Source organism: Xiphophorus maculatus, chromosome 6 (genome assembly GCF_002775205.1).
Source record: "Xiphophorus maculatus strain JP 163 A chromosome 6, X_maculatus-5.0-male, whole genome shotgun sequence".
NCBI classification, from domain to species: Eukaryota; Metazoa; Chordata; class Actinopteri; order Cyprinodontiformes; family Poeciliidae; genus Xiphophorus; species Xiphophorus maculatus.
The window spans coordinates 27,148,637-27,166,234 of NC_036448.1; the positions used below are offsets into that span (position 1 = coordinate 27,148,637).

General features: G+C 35.1%; 1 protein-coding gene across 1 annotated transcript in view; it reads right to left on the reverse strand.

Annotated features, from left to right (window-relative positions):
- Positions 1-17,598, reverse strand: part of LOC102226630 (receptor-type tyrosine-protein phosphatase N2-like) — a 185,846-nt gene that overhangs the window by 161,419 nt on the left and 6,829 nt on the right. Inside the window, exons 2-3 of the mRNA XM_023335461.1 lie at positions 11,929-11,979; positions 1,638-1,751 (exon numbers count right to left, since the gene is read on the reverse strand). Of these exons, the coding sequence (XP_023191229.1) occupies positions 1,638-1,751; positions 11,929-11,979 (165 nt within the window). The remainder of the gene's footprint in view (positions 1-1,637; positions 1,752-11,928; positions 11,980-17,598) is intronic.

A 17,598-nucleotide genomic window follows, 5' to 3' on the forward strand; every position in this document is an offset into this window, starting at 1 on the left:
CAAAGCTAAATAACTTCTATTTTACTGTCATTCCTGCACTTTATATTTTATATTCATATTTTATACTGTATTTTATTTTATGCTGGAGTAACCTCACAACATTGAAAGCTCAAAACATTGTCCTGAGCCGTATGCAACGAAATTTCGTTCTGTATACACCCTGTGCATGCAAAATGACAATAAAGTCAGTCTAAGTCTAAGTCTAAGTCTAAGTCATATCCAAATAATCCTGTTTACTCTAAACCTTTGCTTTTTCTAATCCATTTCCACCTCCATCTACCACCGATTGTAGCATCCACAGGGAAATCCAGCCACTCCACCCGTATCCAACAGCACTGCAGTACTCAAAAATGTTTTGTGTCTGATTTATCACAGCCTGAAATGGAGGCCAACAACCACAGAACATTCACAGTCAAGCAAAGTCTCGACCCGATTTAAGGTTCAGGGGGAGGCTTCATACCATTTCAGACGTTCTGAACCTCTAAGGACGACGTTTTTTTTCTAAGACACATGGTGAAAAAAACAAAAGATTTCAGAGCAACATCACCAACAATCCAGACAACTCAACAAAAACAAAACAAGCTGCTTTCAGTCTGATTCAAGAAACAAAAACCTGGAGACATTTGGCATTTTGTGGTGCAAATGTTAACTTATTGCAATATCTTTCATTTCACATCAGAGACAAATAGCTACAGGTTTATCAAGTTGTTGTGGAATCAAAACATTTCCAACTCGCCCTCCGGTTACTGAACTGAACTGAAGGGACTTTTTTATTTTATTGCAGTTGCTTCGTTTATTAAAATGAAGCAAAGAAGAAACTTCCTCGGGAACAATGGTTTTACATCTGACAGTGATCTGTCAGACTGTCAGAATGTGATCAGTTCTCTTCATTGTTTTTGCAGGAGGTTTTGTTCAAAGTTACATGATGAAACTGGATGAAATGCAGCTGCAGCATGTTAGGCTGGGCTCCGCTGCCCTCTGTTGGATCACTCCGCCAACTGCAGCTTATTAAAGCAACAACAGATCTTTCCACATGCATTATATATTTGAAACGTGCAAATGTAACAAAAAATTGGTTTCAGGACTACTTTCTGTTGTCACAACAACAACAACAAAATCCAACCAAAATACACAACCATAAAATATGAGGCATTAAGAAAAATAACTAAAAATAAAAAAACAAGAAAATCAAACAGAGGTGTCGGTTTAAATTTACTGACATTTTAAAAAATGAAGAATTTTGTATTTTAAATTTACAGGAATGTAACCAAGTTATAATCCAGGACTGTAAACCAAAAAATTGAGGAAAGGAAATTTAAGAATATGTCTATAACTATTTAGCTAGGAATAAATTGTACATTTATACATAATATTATACAAAAACTCATAAAAGATGTTAAGGCCAATACTATGTCCCCAGTGATGACTTTTTTAATTATTTCATTTTTCTAGGAGACAAAGGAATTTACCTGCATCAGGTTAGCAAAACTTGAACTTCCCATGCAAAACTACTAAAAATCCTATGCATTACCAATGGTATAACTTACCAAGTTACAGATTTTTAACAATATATTTAGATTTTTTAAATAATTTTGTCAGCAAAAACATTATGTTGCTGAATAACATTGTGTGTGTACCTCTGTTGGACAGCTTCTCCAGCAGAATGCGGAAACGTTGCACTACAGATGGGGAGACGTCGTAGGTGTAAACGTCCCTCACTGGAACAGAGTGACACCTCCCAAACATCCCATCTGTGAGCACAGAAATAGACTTCATCAGAGAACCCAACACACATCTATTTCTGCCATTTCACCCTGAGATCACAAACTAGTCACTCAGAGCACAGAAAATCATCAGCATTATGCATTTCAAATGTGAATTTCACATGAATCAACTTTGCTTTTCATAATTTGTCAAGTTTCCATTCAGTAGGGAATCAAATTACAACCAAATGTATGGCTTATGAACTTTATAGTTCTCTAGCATCTAACAAATATCTAGGAGAAATAAATGAATGTCAGAGCAAAACTGCTCTGCTCTCTTTGCATTTTGATTCTAATATGAAGAGAAATTACGTTTTTCCCAAACAGTAGCTTATATAATAGTTTCATTAGTAAACTATTAGACAATAAAACAATAACTGACATGATTAAAGTTGCAAAAGGTTGAATTATCAGCCAATCAGAGTCCTGCTCGACTGACAGGAAGCTTTTGCACCAAATTCAAACTACATAGAGAGACAATGGGTGTGGAAACCCAGCCTGCATGTTTTTAATGACTTAATGCGTGAACAAACGTATTCATGTTTCTTATTTAATAGAAACACTGCAATTGTGAAATTGTATTGACAAAGTTTTGTGCACATTTGTAATGGAAATGCAGCCAGTGTGGAATGAGGAATGAAATAAAGGAAGTGAGAATCTCTGAAGGAGAAAAATATCTAATAAAACAATCTCTTACACTTCTAGGAATGCCACAAAATATAAATGTAAGGTTTAAAAAAAATCCCTCAAACACAGGCAGAGTTCACAGAAACGCCTTCAAAGAAATCCAGTTGGTTGCAGAAAAATATCACACTGATGAGAGGAAATGATCCACAACAGACAGGAACTCATTTCTAATCAGTCTAATTGGCCTTATGTGCAGAATAAACACTAATCTGTCTGATATTCTCAAAAAACCCTGCAGAACAAATGATCCACAATTAGATTTTATGTTACAAGTTATAAAAGTAAATATGATTTATTTTTTCTTCCATCAGATGAGACGAAACCTCAACCACGCGGTTTTAGTCGTGATTAAATAACTCTCGCAGACTTTGAGTCGACTCCATTTATCCTGGTTTGCCATAACTCAGAGCTAGGCCCGTCTTCTGGTGATTCATGGTGCCGATTAGAGCAGATAAAAGATTCACAAGGCTATTCTCAGAAACACAGGCCCCGTTAGGATGAAGGAGACGGACAGGGAATCACGAACCGAATGTGGCGGCATCAGGTTAAATATAACCTGCGAAGGATGCAGATCGTCAGTGAAAACTCACTTTTCTCCAGCTTATCCAGGCCTGATCATTCAGTCTGCACTACATGCTGGTTGGTGAATCTTTGCTTAAAATAGATGAAAAGCTAAAAAGATTTAACAGTCTATTTGAGTTTTATATCTAAAGGAAGAGTTGAACTACAGCTTACCAGTGAGTTTGACTTTTTTTAAAGTTCTAATTATAAATTAAAACGTATTTAGGCTTAGGTTTCAGAAACACCTGGTATATTAAAAAACAACAACAACAAAAACAATAGAAAACCTGTAAATCCTGAACTTATAAATTTATGGTTCAATATTTGAGGATTCACTTGTTCAGGTATTTTTCTGTAGAAGGCAACTTCAAATTATTTGTGAATCTTTTTATAGAGAGGATCTAAAATATTCAGAAAATGCAGCTGGAATACTGAGGTGCAATGCTATTGGCTGGTGCTTGGAAAGCAGCTAATCGTGGAGTGCTATTTATTTTTCCTTTGCGCTGATTGGCTGTAGATGTTGGCTTCTGTAGTAATGCCAAAATGGTTTCCACTGTGTATGCTAATGTGGTTTTAAGGCTGTCCTTACAGGATCTAATTATTTTAAATCAAAATCACTGATTTTTGGTGCTATCGTACTTTAGAAATATTTGAAAGAAAATTTGAGATATTTTTGCATCTTTAAAACCTTTCCAAAAATCTACATATAGAGGAATCAAGATGGCATAAAAATAAAATCCATACAGATTGGAAACAAACATTTTTATCCTTTAAAGAACTTAAATATCTCAATATCAACAGACACAGACATAACTCATAAATATGATTGGTCATTCGTGGTTATGCATGTGAGTAAAGTTTTGTTATTTGCCACATCCAATGGACTATAATTGACATCAGGTAAGGTTGGGGCAGTAGTGTAGTAAAAGTAAGAAATAGCGCCACCAGCAGATGGGAGTTAGCATCACTTAAACTCAACGACCATTTCTGTAGAAAATTTGCAATAAAATCTCAAAAAAATGAGAGGATCTATTAATTTTGCCTGAATTTTCACGATTGTTGAATTGCAAAGAACTGGAAGTACTGTTAAGGTGCATTTGGAGTTTCAACTAATAAAATAATCAGTTTTTCTAAATCTAAAACAGCTTTAAAGGCTGTGAAAAGCCATGACTGAAGCCAGGACCGTCTTACTGCCCAAACCATTTCTCCTCTGAGATCCCGCCAACAGAAAAATCGCTTCAGTTCTAATGGACTCGAATGGAAATTGATGGAGTGCGCAAACATTTTTTTTTTACTTGTGTAAGATGGTAATTTGATGACATCAAAGCAAAGGTCAAAATCAATAACCCATCAGCCCGCTGAACACACAGAGGGTCAGTTTGTCATTCTGTGTCAGCTGCCCTTTAAGTAGCTGCTGCAAACCGAAGAAGCGCTTCCAGAATTATGGGAATGTCGTTTCTTTAATCACTCAGGCTCTTAACTGCTGTTTCTTGTTTTCATATTTTAGTTCAAGGAAAAGAAACAGAAAAACTCAACAGTTCTGAAACTACAACTGCTTCTTTGAACCTTGGACTATTGCTCTTAACTTTGGCTAAAAATGATAAAGACCCGAATAATTTTCTTTTTATTGATTAGAAAAATGCAAGTTTTTAAACATTTCAGTTTTTTGTGGAATAATTGCATTGAATTCCCACAAAAATAATATATATTAACATTCCATAGAAGGAAACGTGTCCATCCATCTTTTTGGAAATGTTTTGTTTTTCTTTATCATAAAACCAAAACAGACATACATTTAAAAAAGGCAAACACAAGTTTTCTATTTTCAAAATGTTATGCATTATTTGCAGCTCTAAATGAGTTATTTAGCTGATCTGAAGGTAAAAATATATTTTTGGACTCTGAAAGCTCCTAAAAGCAGCTTTTAGAACTGAAACAGCTGAAACTGGACTGTTCAACTACAAACACAAACACAGGCAGAATAAACCTGAGATGTTTAGAGATGCTCGAAAGCTGAATTTAAAGAAAGCTGCAGATAGAAACCTAATGATTATAAATAATAACAGCAGCATTCCATTTGCGTGACATACTGAGAGAGATTCTGTTTGTGTTTTAGAGACAGCATGCAACAGGTCGCAGGTGGGTGATGAGACAGTCGAGCCGCACGCCTCTCACACTGTTGTCATGGCAACGCCCGCTACAGGGCTTCTGGTCTCTCACAGCTAATCGAGGCAGCCCAGATTAGGTGAGGAGAATCAGAGAGCCGTTTGTTTCCAAACTGTCTCCTAACGTGGATCACAGCTAACATTTTATCTGGTCACAGCCTCAGTGCACAATTTGATTTAAAATGTGTTTAACACAGAAAATGTCTTATAGGTGGAGTAATGAGCCAGTGTAACTGGGGGTGGATGATACGGACTTAAAGTTTTATAACTACATTTTGTGGTGATATTGTGATGAGAACTATTTATTGCATCTGTTTTAGGTAACTGTATGGCCGTGACTGTATGACCACAGCCCCACAAGCACAAACACTCCTCTGGAAAAACATAAAAATTTATATTTATTCACACTCTCATTGAACACGCTGGAGAAAATACAAAAAATTATCTTGAAAATTTAGGGTTTTTTAGTTTAGTTTAGTCAAATTTATTGTGACAAAGATAAATCAAAATTTTTATAAGAAATTTTTTACAATAAATGATAAACAATACGATAAATGCCCAACTGTAAGCGGAAGTAGAACTTTTTAAATCAATATTAAGAAATTATTGACCTTAAACAAGTTTCTATTTCTTGCAGAAAAGTTATTTGTGAGTTAAATTTTTTTTTATTTTAAGTGTCCCAAGATATTTTCTCTAAACTAGATTAAAAACACTTGGTACGATTTTGAGTTTTTGCACTGCATTGTGTGCATTCACTATATTTAGTATTTAATGACAAAACCCATTAAGAACTAAAATGTGATGATGTGATGTTGGCGATTGGGTCACACCTGGCGTATGACTCGGTATCCGTGCTGCTGAGCGACCACTTCCATCTTAAACAGAAGCTGCTGCTGATTTAAAAATCAGGAATGACCTTTGAGTGATCAAAGTTTGACTCATCAGTCATGCCTGACAAAATAAAATGTGAAATAAGAAAATGCACAAACAGATGACTTGGTGATTAATGCACAACCTGACATTTATATTCTACAGTGTCACTGACTTTTTATTGATTTAAGGAAACATTTTAATTTTTGCATTCAAACGTCATGTTTGGGCGGTTTAGGGACAAATGATGTGTGAGAAGGGCAATCAAGTCCTGATAACAGGATTATCCTCTAACAAAGAGCCTAATTCAAGTTCATCTGGTTCATGAAGGACAAGCTAACAGCTCTGAGGATTTCTACAGAAACAGAGCCTCTAATACGCACCTAACAAGATCATACATGGTTCTGGAGAATCACTAAAGTTCTGGAAAATAGGGAAAAATTACTTTTATTGCAATAAGTATGTAAAATCTGGATTAATGATGGCTGTAATTTGTTAAAGGCTAAATATGAACTTTCTATTTATTACAGGTATTGTGGTTCTTTCACAAATTTTCTGGTGTTTTTTTTTCATGAAGTTCAAAGCCAGCAGAGTTTGATTCTTCAATAAGCAGAAAGTTTTACTATTTCCTCCATTTTTTGCTTCCTTGGGGGTGTAAATAAAAATCAAATGATGATTAAAAGATTAAATGCAGCTATTATGTGCATTTACAAAAAAAAAGTTTTTATTAGTGGTGGGACTTGATTAAAATTTTTTATTGCGTGAATTGCAATGTTTGCAATCAATTAATTGCTACACATTAAAGTCCTGGCCCTAATTTCTATGTAACTGGTGTCCTGAAAGGTTTGTATGAAATTGTAAATAGTTGATTAACCCCCCCGACTATCTTCATGAAAATAGGTGACTTCAGATGGCACTGTATTTTATTTCAGGGTATCTAAGTAAAAGAGGGAAGAATACAAATGCAAACGATACTTTTCATAATTTGACTATTTGTATCCACTTCAAAAATAAACAACTACTTCCTGTCAGGTGATCTCATAAGATAATAATAAATGACGTTAGAGTTTGTTGCTCCAATGCAACAAAAGATAGAAAATGTTGAATGTATGAACTTTTTTGTAAAGCGGGGTAAGATTTCCATCAAAAAAAGACTTAAATACATGAACTGTTTCTAAATAAAGCAACTGAAAATGTAGAAGTCGCTCAAAAAACGTCATCAGTTACATGGACAACATGTTCATGATGACCTCTGCCTGCAAGATCCAAAAAGGGGAAGCTGACATTTTGAGATTAATGTAATAGTTCAATAAATAAATAAATATAGATCATAATGTAGTAGCCAGTGCTTGTGATGTCTAGTTGACCCCTGTGACCTTTGGCTTTTTTCCATCTCAAGACTCAATGTGAGCAGATACAAAAGGAGAAAAGGTCAGGAACCTCTGACTGATCCGCAGCTCGACATTTTCACCAGAAAGCCTGGACGTTAAAGATGACAGATGGGCAGAAAGGGTTGGAATTACACAATAAGAACCAATAAATACAGTAGATTATTGTAGAAAGCCAATTAAGGCACTACTTTACTATTATATGATTATCATAAAAAATGTTTGTGTTTCTAATCTGGACTTGGCCATTAAAACCACCACCAAACGTTCCAGAACCAAGCAAGTCTCTTCACATGGAGATTAAATCTGGATTACTAATCCAGTCAGTCTGTGTAATTGGATCAGATGAAGGCGGTGAATGTTTTTTCTGTAATGAGGCAGATATTTCTGCAGTGTTTGCTCAAATGTGGCCGCCATGATAAGTAGAGCTGCTGGGTTTTTTTTTTTGTTTTGGTTTTTTATGTACCCCTCCAGGGGGTCTTTTGTGGGCTCTAGTGCCCCTTATATGACAGCAGGCTGACAGGAAACTGGGAAGGAGAGGGGGGAAGACATGCGGCAAATGTCGTCGGGTCCGGGAGTCGAACCCGCGACGGCCACGTCAAGGACTCAAGGCCTCCAAATACGGGTCGCGCTGACCGCTACGCCACCACGGCACGCCCCAAGCTGCTGGTTTTTAAAGTTTATTCCTCCTTTTTTTAAATCGAAGGCCGCTACAAATATTTTACAACACAAACCGTTATTTTATTTTTTTTTTTTCTAAAGCCGATTTTTAATTTTTGTGGATAAACTCATCTGCCAGCATTACTGCTGCATAACTTTGAAGATTTCAATCAAAATGCATTTTACAGTTATTACATGCATTTATAAATATGTTCTTCCACGCTCATACTACCATGAGTTGAAGGCCGTTTTATCAGATAAATTAGATGTAAACATTTCCATCTGTAATCTCTAAATGAAGCCCACCAGTCAAAATAAACCAGATGTATGTAGAGTAAATATATAAATGGAAAAAATGGTTGTTTTTACCAGAAAAATTCAGTTTGAAGACCAAATCTTCAGCCGTTATTTATCTTACAGACACATAACTGACTGATACTTATGAACTATTAGCTGAGGCCCTTTTTTCCCCAAATACTTATATAACACATTACGTGTCATTTGCAATCATTCTTTAACTGTAGACAATGCTATTAAATTTACAATGTGACAATATGAGCACCAAACCTGTAAAAACAATCTATGGGATGAAAAGCAGATCCTTCAGGACCTCAGAGGAAACCTCCAGCTGCATCAGATAAAAAAACATCCAAGTCCAAAACAGTGAACAGAAACATTTACATGATTTTACCTTGATGGTTGAATTAGGAATTTAGAGTTGAAGTTGTTTTCAACAGAGGACCCTGCATCGACCTCCCTAATATTTTATTTTAATAAAGTTTATACTTTTATACTTTACAGCTACATGCTCTGAGTGGTTGAAAACAGAAGTAAATATTTGCCAGTAAAGCTGAATTAAAGCTTAGTGAAGCTCGCCACTGAATTATTACAATTCTCCCCATTTTATGACAATCAGCAAATTAAAAACTGAAATTCTGCTGCAAATTTCGAAAACAAAACACTTGAGCCTAATTACTAATGATGTGCAGAGACAGAGAGTTTCTAATAAAGAAAAGCTGAAAAACACTAAATTAAAAGCTACAAAGCAGCTGAAATCCCTTAAGATTTCAGTAATCAAAACATATTTTCAGGTTAAGCTTTCTATGCATTTCCATGTGGAAAAACATGAAAACATACAGTATTTGCACTCTAAAGCTGATTAAAGGACATTTTATGGCCAAAATCCTTGAACAAACAATGTTTGCAAGACTCAAATTAAATGTGTTCTTCAGCTTTTGAGGCCAAGAGGTTTTACAAGTGATTTTATTCTCTTTAAAACCCTATAGCGACCTAAAAGTGCTGCAAAAGGATAAACTATAAAGCAGAGGTGATTCTGTGCCTGGATGCTGTTGATGTTTAAAACGTAATCTAGTGGATTAATGTTCTGAAACTCTCACAGACACTTTTTTATCCCACTGTGATGAGGCGGGATGGGAACTGAGAGGAAACAGAAACAAAAGAGAATTTGATAATAAAAGATTAAAATCTAGGTGAACAAGTACATAGAGTGAAGAGTGTCAAATTACAATAAATACACAACTTATGAAAGAGTTATTTAAATATGTCATGAATTTATTAAAACTGGAATTCAATACAAGTAATTTACTAAATATAGAATTAGTTTATGTGAGACCTTGATATCTGATTGGCTGTTTCAAACGGCAACGTGTGTAAATATAATTGTGCAAATTGCAGTTACAAAAATACATTTGCTTAATGGAAACACAGTAATTCTCACTTTTTCAATAAAACACTTTTGCAGTCGGTTGAATAGAAATATTTATTTTAAATCGTAAAACTGCAATGGAAATTTTTTGGCTCATCGCACGACTCAAAAGATCAACAACTGGATTTTAGATTTGCGGAAAAGACGAAGATGAGGGTTCTGCACTTTTTTTTTTACCGATTTATTGGTGTGAACTCATGATTTTAATTGCAATTATGAAATAGTCATTTTTTTTGACATTAGCAAAATATAAACGTTTTTTGCACATTTGTAATGGAAACCCAGCTACTGTTGGCTTTTCATCTAAAACAAGCTATACCAAATTTGCTGCTTTCAATTTATGTTTCAACAGTCAGAGTAAACTTGGTCTTTCTCTCTGTGCATTTTCTAAAACAGAGTTTCTTTCCAAGGGTTTCCTCAGTGTGTGATGAAATATTTAGGGCTAAAGACGTGTGGGTGACATAAAAAGGTCACAACACAGACAGAGAGCTAGCCTTTAGCTCCGCTAAAAATAACATTCCCCACTGGAGACAATGATTTCATCACCACACGAAACAACCTGCATCCTTCTCTCTCCGCTCCTACTTCACTGGAACAAGATTATGGGTGCATCTGAAAAGAACGCAATCAATACGGGAAATGAGGGAGCTAATGAATTTACAGCAAAGATACAGCTGGATCCAGGCTTCTCCACCAATAACAGACAACAGACTGCGATGTTCGGTTATCTCTGTTGGCTCAGATTCTGATAAGAGTTCTGCTCTGCTGTGTTTACAAGTTCAACAGCTGAATCCTGATAATCAGCACTGATTTAACAAAAAGGTAAGCTTTTTTTTCTTTTCTTTTTTTTAAAAAGTTCCCATAAATAAAAAAGATTTCTACAAATTTATTTTATGTTTTCAGTTTCATTTGCAAATTTTCAGTAATTCTCATGACTCCAGAGGACAGAACAGGAAAATTTTGAGGTATGTACACCTTATAATGGAAAATATCTGCACAACCATAAATAAAAAAACAAAAAATTGATTTCTGGCTGACTCATCTTGAATCAAACTCTTTACATGAACTGGCCTTAGGTGATTTATGTCACTTCCATATGTGGAACTAAACCAGATATGTATCCAACAGTTTTCAAAGCGGCTGCAGTCTGAATGTCATGTGGCATTTTATCTGACTTTTATGTCACTGACATTGGACATGCATCATCACTGCACCAGCAGAAGCCACACACAGTAAATCTGGACGTAAACAAAGGATGCCGACACTTTGGATGTGGCCAAACACAATTATAACCAGAAAACTGTAGGATCTGAATATGGCTACATTACCATGCTAAATATTAAAGTTAATGACAAGACAGCAATTAAAAGACAAACAATATGGCTTCTTTTTAAAAATGAACCACACATCAAAAAATGTAGTTAAAAAACACAAAACCACAAGTGTCAAGAAGAGAACTGGAGCGGTGATGATTTGGGTTTTTCAATGGATTCTGGAGTCAAATATGAGGCCAACTGAATGGCTTAAAAAGAAAATAATAGGGGTACTACAATGGCCTAGTCAAAGTACTGAATGATCAAAGCTCTATGGTGGGACCGTAAGGAAGCTGCAAAGGTCAGAAGATTGAAACATTGGAAAGAGAAATGGACCAAAATTACAATAAAGAGTGAGAGGTAAAGAAAAAATGAAAAATGTTTTATACTAAAAAGAAAGGATTAATTCTTTTTAGTATATTTTGCTGTACAATCACTTTGCCTCAGAAAAATGATGCAAAAACAGCATTTCCAGAGGGTTCAGAGTTCAATATACAAACATGGAGAAGCAGCATTCAGCTTCTATTCACCGCAAATCTGGAACAAACTTTCAGAAAACTGAAAAACATCCAAAACACTGACTTTAAATCAAGGCTAAAACCCACCAGTTTACAGCCTATCATTAGCATTAATGTGTCTTTATTTCTTGCTTCATGATTGTTTCTGAAATGTTCTATGCAAACAAATTTGACTTAAATTCTGACATTCAAGTATTTTCCATAATGACATAAAGTGGAAAAGATCAACAAGCTTCTTGGAAACTTTTTGAAAACATTTGAAGATGAGATTTCTTACCGTTGACACAGATCTCGTATGAAGAACACAACTCGTTCTCAAACAGGCAACCTGTCAGAGAAACAGAAGAATAAGATGCAAACGGGTCAGTTTACTAAATTTATACCAACCTGCCTTATTTTTTTAATGCTGAATCACATATCATTTGTGGCAGAATATTAGGAGATCAAATAGGAGATTTGTATGCAGTGATGCATACTTATAAAAAACAATAACTTAATGTTGTTTATTAGACCTGTATGTCTGAAATGAGACACAGCAAGTCAGCTACACCTGCTCTTTAGTTCCTCCATAAAAGAATCCATTTCCAAAACTTTCTAACCCAATTTCAGATTGTTTTTTTTTATTATTATTTCCAGACAGCAATATGAGAGTTAATGACTTACTAAGACATCATCTCTGTTTTCAGCTGCAGCTTCTTATTGCTACATTCGTCAGCTGTGGGCAGTAAATGCTTGCAGTTATCCTAAATTAACTCTGGGGTGAGGAAGAACAGAATGATGCATCAGGCAGGCTCCTTCAGAGCTCTCTGGGGAGAGAAGAAGAGTCGGCCATATTTTATTCTGCTCCGCTTACAGGAGACCTGGCAGAGAGCAGGACACAATCGCTGTTGTTTAATCTGCTTCCATAAAACAAACTGAAATCTTTCTGGATCCGGACTTATTTCTGAAAATCTCCATCATGCAATACACACTGGTTTCATTCTTATGATGATTTATAGTCTTTCAATCTGATTGTTTTGGATGCTATTGGACAGAATTGGACTTTAGTATATTTTGTGAATAAACTGAGCTGAAACAAAGATGGAGTTTTAATTCAGTTATGAAAATTTTTTAAAAATACAATATACTAAAAGAAAATTAGGGGGTCATGTTATGTAAAATTAACTTTTTGGAACGCTACATCATCACAAAGCAGGTCTTCTCCGTGACTTCCCTACTCAGCTCCTTCAGACTAGCCAGCAGCAATTAGCAAACACCTGGTAGAACTGCTCAGCTCATTATAGGAGCTACTTCTCAGTGAAATGCTATTAAAAACATTGCTAAAGGGTTAATAGAGGAGCCATGTTGTGATGACTTCCTGAAGGTGGAGTTTCAGAAAGACCAGGAACTTCTTAAAGACACAGAGGCCCAATTTCAAGTTGTTAAATTACAAATAAAAGTTTATTTTCAGTCATATTTGATATATTCAGCATTTTTTATAACAACTGAAGGTAACATAGTTACTTGATTATGCTATAAAATGGCACTATGTGCCTAGAAAGCACATTATACTGACCCTTTAAAACCTGATTTTAAACTTTCACAATAAAACCAGGACAAATCGCCTAAAAAACAGTTTTTACCCGATGGCAATCATGGCACTAAATTCAAAGGCATAAGAACTTCTGCTCTTGACACCACTTTGTTAAAAATGTAAATTCTGTTGCGACACCACCAGGCGCTGCAACCATCTTCTGATGTCTATTTATTTCTCATTTTGTACTATTTATTTCTTTATCTTTGTATATTATGTATATACACATAACCTGCATCTTAACTCGAGTCAAGCAAATCTCAATCTCGTTGTAATCTGTTGATGACAATGACAAATAAATCTTATCTTATCTCTAAAAATCTGAAAAAATGAATATGTATTAGTAAAGTCCACCTGGTGTGTGTGTTGTCTGTTTAAAGCTTATTATGCTCTGGGGAAAAAATCTGTAACTATTCAGCAAACATCTAAATTAAAGTGTTTATATCGTCACTTTTTATTCAAAGTGATTATTAACTTTAACTTGAAAAGCTGTGAATAGGAACCTAAAACTGTGCAAAAAAAAGCTTTCAGAAATCAATCCGTCTGATTATAGAAACGAAGGCTGTTAAGGTTAGCCTGAGAATAAACATCAATGCAAAAGAAAAACCGGCTGCCACAAGATTAACAAGCGTCGGGTTGGACGAGCAAATTATCAGAGATGCTGTAACCATGGCAACACCTGCTGCTCTCAGAAAAAATTCTCCGTCTTTTCAGGGATCAAAGAGTTCCAGCGACCGCCAGGCTCCTGGTTTCACTATCAAACAGCTGCACATGTTCACACCTGAGAGCCTGCAAACTGCTGCAGGCGGCAAAGAGAGAAGCTGCAGGGCGCACACTGATCTCAACTTTAGTAAAAACAGCTAATCCTTGAATTTTAGCCTCAAACAAGAACTCAGTTTGCAAAAACTGTCATGTTTAATTAACCAGAGCCTTCAAACATCCACAAATGTGTTTTTATGATTCTAAGGAAGCTTTTTCAATCCTGTTTTCATTCCTGTCCTGATCATTAATGTGGGAGTGAACTCGCTGACCTCTGGGGTCATTTTCAAATAATAACAGAATTTAATGAGGTGGAGAAGGAAGAGAATCACACAAAAATCTGAAGGATTCATAAGACTAAAAATGTGATTATGTAAAAAAAAAAAAAGAGATAAGGTCAAATGTATTAAAATCTCATTTCAGTCAGCTCTTGTAGCCCATTAACACTCAAAACAGTGTTTTTTCCCCATTAAGTATGGCTTACTTCCTATAGTCTACAGAAAGAAAAATCCCATTTTACTCAAGAGAAAAAAATCTTTATTTTCAATTTTGCAAGCATAAAAATAATGAACTCAAAGAAATTACAGTTTTTATTTTTTGTAACTTTCCAACACCGTCGCATTCCACAAAAACACCTAAGAATGCTGAAACATTAATAGGTGCAGGTCCATGGAGTATTAAAAGAGGGAAAAGTTTTTAAAAATATTAATTATTCTGTCACCAATAAGTCTGAAAGTTAAATCCAAGTTTTTGCAATAAGATCTTAAAAATATGTTTTTTTCTACCAATTTGGTAAATCAATCTCCATTCAAGTTAAGGTTATAACAAACAATTGCTTCATGTAAATATAGAAAACAGAATTATTTCTATAAAATAATCCTCTAGGGCAATCAATATATGAATCCAAGAACTACTCTGTTGCATGTAGCTACATGACAAATGAAAGCAAACATGAATTAGTTTGTGACGGCTTCTTTCTCCAGTAAAGATGTATTTATGGAAATCATTTACAATAAGCTTTTTCATGTCGTTGAAATGAAAAACGGTTTGTTTTATTTGTGGACAACAGTATAAATAAACATGTTCATGCTTCACTGAAAGCAGAAATCTGACTTTCATTAGCAAAGCATTGAGCCACTGGTGTAGTGTTTGGATTAATTCCTGCAGAGCCGAATTAAAAGAGCAAAAATACATGAGATGGGAAAGAAATCCAAAGTGGCTTACCCAGAATAAAAAGGAATTATAATATTGGAAAGAGGAACGCTGTAAGCCTATTTTGGCAGAAGGAAGGTCTTCTGACTTCCATCAGAATATTTACCAGCAGAGAAATGTATTAATTACAGTTTACATTTATGTCCCAGTCTAAGAGCTGGTTTAAGACAAAGACAAGTGAAGGGGATTGATTCAAATATGATTTTGTTTTTCAGCTGTTTTTGTGTGACTGAGCAACACATTTTAAATAAAGACAATCTGAGTGTCCAAACTTTTTGTTCTGGGGACCAAAACTGGCTAATTTAAATTACTGGCAGGCCATGAAATTCATTAAATAATAAAAAAAGCCAAAAATGTGTTTATTGTGGTTGTTTTATTTATTTAACTAGGTGAGATATTAAAAACTAAATCTTATTTAAAATAATGACCTGTCATGGATCAAGCAGCAGTTTTAGTTTAACCTACTCAAAAAAAACATTTTTATTAAATCTATACATCATTAAAAAATCTAAAATTATATTTTAAAAAGGGCTTCAGAATGTTTCCTTAATAAAAAAAACAGACAATTTTCAGATTTCTTTTCTAATTTGTTGGCCAAATTTTGACTATTGTTGACTTGTGTTTAGCGGCTGAACAAAATAATTTCAAGGGCCAAACTTTGGACAGCATGGTCTGAGCTGAATAAGTGCTTTTAAACCACAAACAAGCTAATTCATAATTATGTAGAACAATAAAGATATTGTATAAAATAGAATAGCATTGCTTCTAATGTAACCTGCCTTTTGTGCTACAAAAACATTATTTTCCATATTTCATCTTAAATCTGAGCATTTCAGCACCCAGATGAAGCTCCATTATTTTTCTCCACTCAAAGTTCCTGCTTTGGTTTTTCATCCTTTCTCTGCAACCAGTTTTGTGCTGTGGACCGCTGCCAGGACGGCCACGATTCAATCAGTTTCACTCTGTGAGGGAACGGCGGCAGTCAGGCCACAGCCTCCTGGCAAGGCCTTTAAAAGCACTACATTTCCCACAGTGCCGTCTGTCGACTTGTGTCAAACACCTGCTTCACCTGGGGGAGAAATCTGACGGTCTGACTCAGAGTGGTGACCTTGAATAGATTCGTTTTACATTTTGTGAAGCAGATAATTAAAAATATTTTCTATTTTGTCCAAAGACTTGACAGTTCCTTTTTAACCTTTTTAAATAATCTGCAAGAACCTTTAATGACGAAAAAATAAATGTTTCTGTTGGAGGTGGATAGAAACATAAACATGAAGAAATAATACATTTTCCCCTCATTGTCCAACATAGAAAACAGACAATTTTTTCTTTTTTATGTTAGTATGATCAGGACATTATTATTAGATGAATGTCTGAATAGTGAAAGTATTTGACAGAATTGCCTTTTAATACTGAATTTGAAGAGAAAAATATATATTTTTAAAAAACTCATTCTTTTTTCTTTCAGTTTTTTAATTCAGCGAATCAAAATAATTGAAGTCATTTTAAGTTATCTAGAACAAGCAAAGTTTAGTCCAGGGTCAGAGCCAGTGGATAGCAATGCCTGCAGTTCCCCTCCAAAACAGTTGGTGGCAGCAGTAAAATATGCTTAGATTGCATAAAATTATCAATAAATGTGCATATTTTTGACTTCAAGAAAACATTTTCTGTCTTTAGTTAATTATTTGGAAAATACAGACATCAAACATCTCTTTATATAGTGTACGTATATTTAAGCAATTCCACTTTTCCCATTATATTGACCACCCAAAGCACTTGTCCAGGGTCACAACAACATGTGATAACTGGAATTGGACCCAGAACCTTCCGATTGGAAGAAAAGTCCTCTACCCACTGAGCCAGTCACTCCAAAGTTTTCTAAAGTTCAATTAGAAACAGACATCTTGATTCTAAAGGAAACTGGCCGTAATGCACAGCTACCACCACAGGGGGCAGTAATGTAAAAATTTATTTGCCAAGAGGAACAGAACTCAGAGAAAAACACAAAGCCAAATATATTTGGTGTGAAACTCCTTCAGACCTTCTTTCTGATCAATTCCTTCCTATTTTCAGATTTCTCCTGAAAACACATCGTTTCCTCTGTGTTTATGTTTCTGGCTAAAAGATGAGAAACCAGAGTCACTAAAAAGTTTTTACCAACTTTGTAGTTTCATTTTCAGTTTTTCTAATGAACTATCAAAGCATTTCCCCATGGATGGTAAAACCGGCCAACTGCATGTCGTCCATGTCCGTGTTACTGCACAAAGAATAGGCTCTCACTCTGTTGGCCTCCTTTTAAACGTCCAATTATCCTGGGTGGCAGCTCTGGCAGAAACGATCAATCAGAACAACATGCAACCAGAACATTAAGGCAAGCATAAAAAAGTGAAGCATTTAGCAGTA